General features: G+C 47.0%; 2 protein-coding genes across 3 annotated transcripts in view; one reads left to right on the top strand and one right to left on the bottom strand.

Moving 5' to 3' along the window:
- Positions 1–5,022, top strand: part of LOC105741115 (importin subunit alpha-1-like) — a gene marked incomplete at its 5' end in the record, with an annotated part of 6,068 nt that extends 1,046 nt beyond the window's left edge. Inside the window, one exon of the mRNA XM_023707568.1 lies at positions 5,006–5,022. Within this exon, the coding sequence (XP_023563336.1) occupies positions 5,006–5,022 (17 nt within the window). The remainder of the gene's footprint in view (positions 1–5,005) is intronic.
- Positions 1–10,878, bottom strand: part of Ccl28 (C-C motif chemokine ligand 28) — a 32,478-nt gene that overhangs the window by 4,864 nt on the left and 16,736 nt on the right. For both annotated transcript variants that reach the window (XM_023707570.1, XM_023707569.1), the window contains one exon: positions 5,659–5,785. In XM_023707570.1, the coding sequence (XP_023563338.1) occupies positions 5,659–5,785 (127 nt within the window). The remainder of the gene's footprint in view (positions 1–5,658; positions 5,786–10,878) is intronic.

Genomic DNA, 10,878 nt, shown 5'->3' with positions numbered 1-10,878 from the left:
TTTTTTATTTTATTTATTTATTGTGTGTGTGTGTGTGTGTGTGTGGCCAGCTCAGCCCACCAGGGGGCGCGGCCGGCTGGCATGTGGTGCTGGGGGATTGAACCGCGGTCCCTGTGCTTTGCCAAGCTTGTTCAAGTAGGTGCTTTAGACCACTGAGCCATCTCACCAGCCCCAGAAGAACCCATTTAAAAGATATTTTTTTTTTTGGCGGAGCCGGGGATTGAACTCAGGCCTTTGCGCTTGCCAGGGAAGTGCTTATTCCACTGAACCATCTCCCTGGCCCTTAAAAGATCATTGAAGGGCCAGGCAAATAGTTCAGCAGATTAAAGCACCCGCAAGCAGACGTGGAGGCCAGGGGTTTGATCTCAGGCCTGCTGTGCTGGCACGGCCTCTGGGGCGTGCTGAGACAATTATTGAGACTGGGCAGGGTGGCTTGCCTATAATCTCAGCACTTGGGAGGCTGTAAACAGGAGAATCACTGAGTCCAATCAAGTAGTGCAACCCTGAACACCCTGTAGACCCTTCCCTAAAAAATACAATAAATAAATAAAATTAAAAGGTCATTGAAGGGGGGCCGGGGAGATGGCTCAGTGGAATAATCGCTTCTCTGGCAAGCGCAAGGGCCTGAGTTCAATCCCCGGTTCCGCCAAAAAAAAAAAAAAAAAAAAATTGAAGATTTCCACAAAACAATATCAATCTTAAGTCTAGGCATATTTTTGAAAAGGCCAAAATTTACAGCTGAAATTCACTAAGTGAAAATATGAATTGAAAATATTCTAGGCATTTGTTAAAATTGAATATAATATGGATCCAGATCCACACAGCTCTGAGTTTGTTTTCACTTTAATTTTTCCACATGAAATGTTGGCATTGGAATGGAAGAATCTCAGGTGACACCCATGATTTCTAAGGAACCAGGAGGATTTCTTGTTACAAAAGGTGGTATGACCTTTAATTCTCCAGCTGCCAGCCAGCTCTGATGAAATGTTGCCAGTCGTTGCTAGCTCTGCATACATATGTCTGTGTCCTAATAAAAGTGAAACCTTTGGCTTTGTTATTGAGGGAGAAAGTTAAAGATTGTAGGCTGCTGTTTGTCCAGTTTGCCCCATGTTGATTTATTACCAGACATGTGAAGACTCAAAACAAGCCAAGAGGGCAAGGTATAAATTAGCTTTACCCTAAGAAAACTAGCCCCCCCCCCCACCTTTACCTTGAAAGAAATAGGGTTGGGGGCATCGTAAGAAGAGAGCACATTTTCTGTGTTAGACTGAGAAAGCCTCAAAAGGAAAGCTGGTTTTCACCATGGCCAGTTGGGTTGCTGTTAGGGGAGAAAACCTGAACATAACATTGGTGCAGAGGAAAAGCCAAAACAGTTGAATCCAGGTGTGGTATCTCACACCTGTAATCCCAGCACTCGGAAGGCTAAGGCAGGAAGATCAGTGCAAGTTCAAGGCCAGCCAGAACTGCATAGTGAGACTTTGTCCCCAAACACCACTAGTAATAATAACAAAATAAGATAGATTAAGTTGAAGTTCTTCACTTTCCAAAGAACTGAAATCCTTCTGTGGTGTCAGCAAGAACTGAGGAGAGACTGAACTGAAATGCAGACGAACCCCAGAGCAAACTAGGACTCAACTCCATAGTTAGAATAGAAGAGCGGCCGGGAATAGTGGCACATGCCTGCAGTCCTAGCACTGTAAGAGACTGAGGCAGGAGGAGCACAAGTTCAACCTGAGCAATTTAAGTAATCTTTGTAAGATCCTGGCTCAAAAATTTAAAAAAATAATTTTAAATGCTAGGGATGAAACTCCATACCAAGGTTCTAGGTTTAATTCCCGGTGACCCATAGCACACACATGCACACAGACACACGCAATTGCACACATGCACACATGTGTGTACAGGACGGCTTCAGGCAGAGGCACTGTCACTGGAGTAGAATTCAGTAGGGGCTACAGAAAAGATGGGAGGTCGGGAGGGGAGATGGGGAGTGGACGCAGCTGCCAGAACACAAATCCCGAATCTGGGATACTGGGCTGGTTTAGAATCCTAAAGTGCAAAACCCGTCATGAAACTGTATCCCCCGTGTATTTCATCAGGATCATAAGAGATGACACAATACTGGGAGAGACGTTAGCCTATTCCACACTCCCTTGCCCTAACTGGACAGCATGTCTTCCAGGCAGGCACCTGTCATCGCATTGTAAACTTCTAGGGGAAAGAGTCTGACTCTACAAAACTATTGGCTCATGCCCTGACTCTTTTATCAATGAGAGAGGAGCTAGAAACAGTTTTGGCTCCCAGGAAATTACCCCTAAGATCATTCCCTGAACACTGTTTGCCACTGCGGAAAAAGCCTCTCAGATAACTTTATGGAATCACCTCAGAGTTTCTTCCTAGCAGATACCTTCTTCACAGTTCCACAGCCTCCACCTCTGGCACCTTACACAGTAGAAGGGCTGAAGCGAAGGAGCTGCTGTCTCAGCAGCAAAAGTTACAGTGATCAGTAGGGCCAGAAGCAGGACCTGTTTCAAGGCAGAAGGGAAAGACAGCCCCTAAGTTCACTGTAAGCTAATGTGTGTTACTTAATTGTGATTTATAATACATGCCACTTTGAAATTGCAGTTCCAAAACAAGGAATGTTTTCTGCACTTAAAACTTGTCTCAAACTGTAAAGTCTTTGTACACAATTAAGGTTAAGAGACTACACTTTGGATTAGGAGATGCTCTACAGTAAAAAAAAATTGAAAACAAGATAATCTTTATGTTGAACATCAGAAATCATAACAGAGGGTCTGTCATTTGTGATTAAAAACACTAGAGTCAATTTTAATTTAATTTTTTTTTTCTTTTTGTACTGGAGATTGAACTCAGGACCCTGTGCTTGCCAGGCAGGCAATTATTCTAGTGAGCTATCGCTCCAGCCCTCAAATTTAATTTTATTTGAAGGGCTAGCCAGATAGCTCAGTGGACTAAAGTGCCTGCTTGGGCAGAGCACAGCAGCCAGGGTTCCATTCCCAGCACTCTGTGCCGGCCCCGCCCCCGGGGCACGCTGAGACAGCGATTGAGACTGGTTGTGGTAGCACACATCTGTAATCCCAGCGCTTGGGAGGCTGAAAACAAGAGGATCCCTAGGAGTCTGATCTGTGTAGTGAGACCCCGTAGACCCTGTACTAAATCATATATATGTATAGTCACATTTTTTTTTAAATTTGTGTGTGTGTATGTGTGTGTGTGTGTGTGTGTGTGTGGCCAGCTCAGCCCACCAGGGGGCGGGGTGGGGCTGGCTGGCATGTGGTGCTGGGGGATTGAACCGCAGTCCCTGTGCTTTGCTAAGCTTGTTCTAAGTAGGTGCTTTAGACCACCGAGCCATCCCACCAGCCCCCTGTATAGTCACAATTGCTCTGAAGTTTTTACTTTTCTTACAAGCACAAAGAAGTCAGTTTATAACCTTGCACTTGAATACAGTATTCTTAGGCTCTACTGACTGGCTTCACAGTTTCCCTTTAGTTAAAACTGAATCTTTTTAAAAATGAAGACTCTTATTTTTCTTTGTTCCTCGAAAGCCTTCAGGGCACTTTTGGCCAGCGGGAGAGTTGTGAGGTTCAAACTCCAGCAACCTGAGGCTGACAGCTTTGTGGAAGCAGCCACTTAAAGGCCTGAGCTAGGGCCAGGCCCCCAAGACTCTTATTTTTCAACATATTTCCTTTTCAAGCTGAGGATATATAGCATTTTTGTTCCTGTGCCTTTCATTTCTCTGACACCTCCTTACTCCTAAAATAACTCTCTAAAAGTCCTGTTGATAATGGCATCCCTGGAGGCCCCAGAGTTTGTATCTTACCCACAGAAATGTGCCCTGGTTATTCTCAGCCTCCCTGGGGGTCCCTTGTAGATGCTCGGCCTCCTCTGGGCCAAGGTGACCTATGCCAGTGAGGTGGCAGAAGCTGACAGTACTCCAGATCTGATGTTTCAGCCGCCAGCCAGAACAGCCACGCGAGGTGTGGAGCCAGCGCAGAGACCCAGGGACCCCAGTTACTGTGCATGGGCTCTGTCCTTGAGCTAACTGAACTGTTCACCTTCCAATCATTACCAGCAGTGCACATTAAGACTTGTGACCAATAGAAGCTCACTGAGCGAGTTGGATGCTCAGAGCTCACCTTGGGCTGCCTCAGACCCAGGCGTGCCCAGGGACCAAGCAGCCTCAGGCATGGATCCGAGGGCGAGCTTGAACTGAGGACATAGGGTTCTCAGCTTCCCCTCCTCCCAAATAGACATCCAGTATTATTAAAAGTTGGAAGCAATTGTCTCCTCCCAGCAGCTGACCCCAAGGTTGCTTTTAAACTCATTAGAGTCTTCTGAGCATCCTACAAGACCTGCAGAGCTACTGCCCAAAAACGCTCCCACAGGTCCCTATGCAGACATGGTATGGTGTTCACAGCCCCTTGGCCTGAACAGAGCCTTAGCAGTGGAAAGTCGCAGCCTTGCCCTGAACTTCGAAGAATCTTTTTCTTGGAGTAGCACTTCTCAAGAGTGAGAAGATAGCTTCTGCTGAAAGGGAAAGAGTGTATCTTAAATCCTAGAGATTATTCACATCCTCAGAAATGGTCGTTAGAACCCAGCTGGAGAAAATGTCTCCCAGGGACCCCAAGAGGGCAGAGCTCATTGAATGACTATTGCATTGTCAGCCCGTGGAATGGTGCCTGGTACGTTATTGATTATTAATAGATATCTTTTGGGTCTATTGATGAGATAAAGGGGCCCAGAAGTGATTCAGGAGCTCAGGAATAGTCAGTGAGGTTGTTTATGGTCCCAAGAAGGGGCTACCAAAGGGTTCACTGGTAGCACCTTGCATCATAACTGGTGATGAACACACGCGACAGGGAGACGCCTCCACCTGAGCGCGGGGTCTCGAGACACAGACCACGGCTAGCTCTACCACGCCTGTTGGGGCGATGGGAAGTATTGTGAGCCGAGCACCATGAGTGTACAGCTGCCTGTGCCACAGGTTCTGATGCCAGGTAGCTGTGTCTTGCGGGCTTCCCTTACATTTCACAGGAAATAACGTAAGGCTTCCTCTCCACATGGCTGTGTTTGGCCTCCCACCCTGAGCCAGGGTCGGCTGCAAGGGGCGCGAGAGCTCCGCTCAAGTCAGCACTCCAGCATCCAAAGCAAAGAAGGATACTGGAAATTGGATTGCCCCCAGTGCCTGGGACAGGTCCCTGTGACAGCTCTTCGAAACTTAAAATAGGCTCCTGATAAAGAGTATAAGTGACAGCAACCCACATTCTAACCTGGAAAAAGTTAAAGACGTGACATACAGCGGAATTACCCTCCCCTTGCTATTTTGCTTTTTCATTCAGTAGCTCTGTTTTGCCCAGGAAAGTTGTGTCAACTGGGCACTGAGGGCACTTGCCCTCACACAGCTTCGCAGGCGCGGGGGGCGGTGCTTAGGGCTTGTGTGGGGTTCTGGACATCCCTGAACCCAGAGATTGTGCACTTACTCCATGGAGGCTGCGGCCCTGCACGCGTTCTTCTTTCCTTTGCTTGAATGCTGATACACATGTTGTGCACCCAGCAAAGCCTTTCGGTCTGTTCCTGTGGGCCAGAGAACTAGTCAGTGCGCGGGTTTAGATGTTGTCCCCGCCTGAGAACACTCACATGACAGCAGCCAAGTCGCAGTCCCCATCTGCTCTTTGGATGTGACACGCAGTCACTCTTTCTAGAAGCCTTCTGGAAAGATGATGCGAAACCTCAGTGCAGCAGCTGGCAGCGATGGGCAGGATGGCTGAAAGAAGGCAGAAGGGGCTGTCGGGTCAAACTGGGCTTGAACTCGCTGCAGCCCAGGCTGGCCGGCCCTGCTCCTCCTCCTCGCCCCGCCCCACCCCCAGCCCAAGTGCTGGGTTCCGTGGTTAGGCCTGCGCCATCATACGTGGCTAGACCTCAACCTCCACATTGTCTCCAAAGGAAACAGTGCTATGGAAGCCAGAATCAACTTCCACAGAAACACGTAAAATGGAGAAATTAAATCCACTTAGGAAGATAGGGTGGCGGGGACGTGACGTTTGGGCTGCGTTTTAACGGAGTTCACATTCATCTGACCGCAAAAGGGAATGGCGCACGCTAAACAGGAGGAACTACGTGGGGTGCTTCGGGTGGAAGAAGGCAGAATGCCTGGCCAGGCTTTTGTCTCACAGAACCCTAGATCAAACCTGTGGAAGGTGGTGTTTCAGGCCAGGGCAAATGGAACCTGCCAGGAGTCCGGTCCGAGCTAACAGAGGAAGCTCAGGTCACCTTCAGTTCCTGTACTGAGGCCAGGTACCCTCTCCCTCGTCTCAGAGCCCCATGCAGGACCAGTACGAAATCCCTCGAGAAAGACAGCCTCTTGGCTTTTCCTCCTGCTTCATGGAACCCGCGAGCCTGACACTGCCCCCTGTAGAGCGCGTCATGGCTTCAGGCGTGGGTGAGTAACAGCAAAGCTTTAGTCCAGCAGTGTTACCTACTGCCCACGTCAGTAAGGCCCAAATGTATAATAGAAAGTGTGAGACAAAATGTTCAGATGAGAAGGGGAGCTGGGAGGGAAAAGGAAGGTGAAAGAGACGAACATGCGAGAAGGGACAGCGGAAGCGAGGAGCAAGGAGGGTGCAAGGGAGCAGGGAGGACGAAACAAGCATCAAGGTGTGTCTGCAGGCACAAAGTCCCTGTGGGGTGGACAGCGTCGTGATGGTACCCGACGTGTTCCAAGAGGCTTCATGACGAAGGAAACCAGAGTGCACACATTAGCTCTGAGTGTATTTTAACTGCATATTTGTATAACTTTACAAAAGGTTCTCCGTAACTTTTTCTTTTAGGCAGCGTCTCACTATGTAGCCCAGGCTGACCTCAAACTTACGGAAATCTTCCTGTCTCAGCCTCCTGAGTGCTGGGGTCACAGGCACGGGGCGTCATGCCCAAGTCTCGATAACTTCTAAGTCCTGTATTGCAGCTGGGCAGCGAGCGTGGTGGCCTAAGCGCCTGCCTGGCAAGTGCGAGGTCCCCAGTGTGATCCCTGGAACCCTGGGCGCAGCGAGCCGACCTGAAACAGGGCCTGGTGGCACACGCTGCAATCCTGGCACTGGAAAGGCTGAAACAGGAGGCTCACTGAGCCAAGCTGTGTAGAGAGCCCCTGTATCAGAAATCAAATGAAATAATAAAAAATAAGCTGCATTTTACTCAATAGATGTGCTTGAAATACAGCCACACAAGTGATGCACAAATTCTGCTCGGTCCTCCTGCAATTTAGCTGTCATGCCAACCTGAAGCTGCCTAAAGAGGAAGCGTTTGCAGAGGCAAGGCAGCTCGCGTTGAGCAGGCCTTTGTTTCTACCTGGATACAGAAATGGACTTTGCATTACACCCCACATGTAAGCCTATACAGAGGCACAGAAAGCACCGATCAGCCAGCTCCACGAGAACTGGCCTTGGGCTCGCTTTGTAGCCCAGGCTGGTCTTGAACTCATAAAGATCCTCCTGCTTCAGCCTCCCGAATGCTGGGATTCCAGGTGTGCACCACCGCTGGCCAGCAAACGTTTACTGAGTGCCCACTCTGTGACAGATCCTAACTCTGCATCTGAAATGGAGAAAAGACAAGGCATAGTCTGTCCTTCCCATGCTTAGGTAGATAATTGCAGCACAGCAGAGTAAGTGCCGGGTTGCAGCGAAGCTCGGTGGAAGTGTGCTTTCTGTGGGTCTGATCCTAGTACCAAACTAAACAAGGTGTTAGCAGAGGGATGTTCAGAATGCCATACGGTTGTCAGCGGATCATTTTGTGGTGAGCAAATTATACTTTTCCAATTCTAGTGAATCTGGGGTCTTGGTGGGCTCCCGTTTTCAGGCATGGTCACCTGAGGCGGGGGTCCAGGGCCAGGAACACCCCCACCCCAGGACCTTCCACCCAGGCTTCACCTCTGCCAGCCGTCTGCTCTAACCCTTCCAACACACGAGAGATGTGGAGGACATTTTTGGCATAACGTGAGCAAACCATGTGTTAAAGAATGTAAGTCATCCGAGTGCCAATGTTTGTTCAAGCAGTGGAGTGCCTGGGACCTATATGCGTTTAGTAGACTGGATTCCGTTTCTCATGCACATAGGTAAGACTGGCTTACCTGGAGATCATTATGTCAATTAATTATCAAAAAGTAGGAAGCAACTTAGCGTTTACTGCACGTTGGCAGATAGGACAGCGGCTCGCGCGCCACCAGCTGAACGACCTTGCAGGGTGCACCGGGGTTGAGGGACGCACGTGGACAGCGTGGATTGGAGGCCCAGCTAGGATCCTGGTAGGTAACACCGCCCCCTAGAGGATCCCTTGCGCAGACTCCTAAGTGTCAGCATTGCCGTTTTTAAATGGTCAGCCGCTTCCTTTGATTTCGGCTATGACTCCAGAATTTTGACTCCAGATTTACCAGTGTCAGTTAGGCTGAAAAGGAGAAGAATGTGTGAATTCTTGTGCAGTTATGTTATTTTTGTTCACATGATAGTTGTACTTGTCTTCTGTTCACAAATCCGTTTCTGTCATGCTTGCATATGTTGCGTGTTAAGGACAAATTAACTTCATCGGCGCACTGGATGGCTTGCTTTAGCTTTCTGTTCCCTTTGTCTGTGCAAGTTAAGGTTCACTTGCCCTCAAATTTTGGCCAAAACCCCTGAAACCATCTGGGCATGGTATCTGAGGGAAAGATGCTCACCTCTCACTTTATAATTGTTGGCTTAAATGTTTTCATCTCACTGAATCAATTTTGTCATAGCAATTTTCATGAGAAATTGTCTATTTTATCGGCACTATCTAATCTGTTGCCACAAAGCTTCGCAGTATCCTGCTGTGTCTGTTCTTTTATTCTGTACTGTTTGAAGAAGCAGCTTTTGCAGAAGGCAACAGTTTAGAAGTTTACATCTAAGTATTGAGTAAAATCTATAAACTTTAAAATATACTTTGCTTAGAATCCAAAAACTGTCTTAACTCATGGGTTAAAATGGGCGTCACAGACTGTGAGAAACAAAAAGTGCCCCTTAACACAGTTAAATTTAGCCTTATGGGCATTGGTCTACACACACACATACATAGCTGCACACACTCCACACACTAAAACAAGCACTTTCTTTTTTTATTTTGAAGAGAATTAAAAAATAATTAAAAAAATTAAAAACAATGCAAAATTTCAAGAAACAAGATGGTAGGAATCCAGCAGTGGTTATGCTGTATGCTGTTGTCTTCAAAGTGGTTCAGATCAGCAGATAGAAGCCTGTAAATTTGGTCAATGAAAAGTTTAATTGATGTAGAAATTAGTAGTGCAAATATATACATATATTTCCTCCTTCTTGCTGTCATCCCTGCTGTTCTTTCTGAGTAGCTTCTTTCCCTTTCACAATATCTATTGTGCATTTCAGATTTCATTTACTGCATAGCCTTTGGGGACACCGCCCTGAGCACCCCATACCTGGAGCTGGCCACAGCTGCTCAAAGTTGTTGCCTTCAAGGGTTTGTGTCTCTAGGTCAGGGCCAGGGGACAAGAGCTGGAGCATGGGGGGCTGGTTGGTTCTGGCCCCAGTTGAATTGCTGAATTATTAGGGTGGTCATCTAATGTGGCTAAAGCCCTTGAGCCCACAGCTTATCTTCCCAGAGGCCACCTCCCTTCTTCTCCAGCACAGCCCAAAGTGCAGTTTCCTTTCACCTTTCCCACCGCCTCAGGGAAGACCCCAGTCAACTCCTCACATATTTCTAAACATCCCCATCACACTCTACCCCTAACAGATTTTATTCACTCTTTCAGATTCTTGAACTAAGACAATACAATGTTTACACATGCGGGTCTGATTTATTTCACTTATGAGTATGGTCTCTAGTTGCATCCATTTACCTATAAAATCCTCAAGTTTATCTTTTTTTTTTTTTTTTGCGGAACTGGGGGTTCAAGTTTATCTTTTTTATAGCTAAGTAATAGTCCATTGTGTAAAAATACATCTTTTTATCAATTCCACAGTTGATGGGTATGTGGGTTGTTTCTAAGACTTTACTGTGATAAACTGTGCTGCTATAAACATGCATGCATATATATCGCTGTGGTATGATGTTTTCAGTTCTTCTGGGAAAATACCCAGAAGAGGGTTGGCTGGGTTGAATGGGACCTCCAGTCCTCGTTTTCTGAGGAGTCTCCACACTTACTCCCACAGTGCTTGCACCAGTCTGCACACCCACCAACAGTGGAGAGGGTTCCTTTTTCCCCACCTTCCCTCCAGAATTTGTTTGGTTGGTTTCTTAATGATAGCCATTCTTTCTAGTGTAAGATGGAATCTCAGTGTTTTAATTTGCACTTCTCAAGTGATCAATAATATTGAACATTTTTTCATCTATTTATTTGCCACTTGTATTTCTTCATCTGTGAAATGTGTATTCATCTCAGATGCCCATTTTTGGATTGGGTCTTTGAATTTCGGTAGCCTGCTTCTTGCTTTGTTTTGTTTTATTCTTTACATGTTCTAGATAGAAGTCCTTTGTCTGAGGGACAGTTGGCTAAACTTTTTTTCCAATTTGTGGGTTTGGGGTCAGAGAGCTAGCTCAGTGCAGTAAGTGGCTGCCTGGCAAATGCAAGGTGCCAAGTTTGATCCACAGTACCAAAAAAAGACCCAATTTGTAGGTTTTCTTTTCACTCTGTTGGTTTCTTCTTCTTCTTCTTCTTCCTCTTCTTCTTCCTCCTCCTCCTCCTCTTCCTCCTTCCTCCTTCCTCTCTTCTTCTTCTTCTTCCTCTTCCTCTTCCTCTTCTTCCTCCTCCTTGCTTTCTTCTTCTTCTTCTTCTTCTTCTTCTTCTTCTTCTTCTTCTTCTTCTTCTTCTTCTTCTTCTTCTTC

This window comes from Octodon degus, unplaced genomic scaffold (genome assembly GCF_000260255.1).
Source record: "Octodon degus isolate 3935 unplaced genomic scaffold, OctDeg1.0 scaffold00299, whole genome shotgun sequence".
In the NCBI taxonomy this organism is placed as follows: Eukaryota; Metazoa; Chordata; class Mammalia; order Rodentia; family Octodontidae; genus Octodon; species Octodon degus.
Note: the sequence above shows the minus strand (reverse complement) of the source record. Positions and strands in the feature narration are given on the sequence as shown.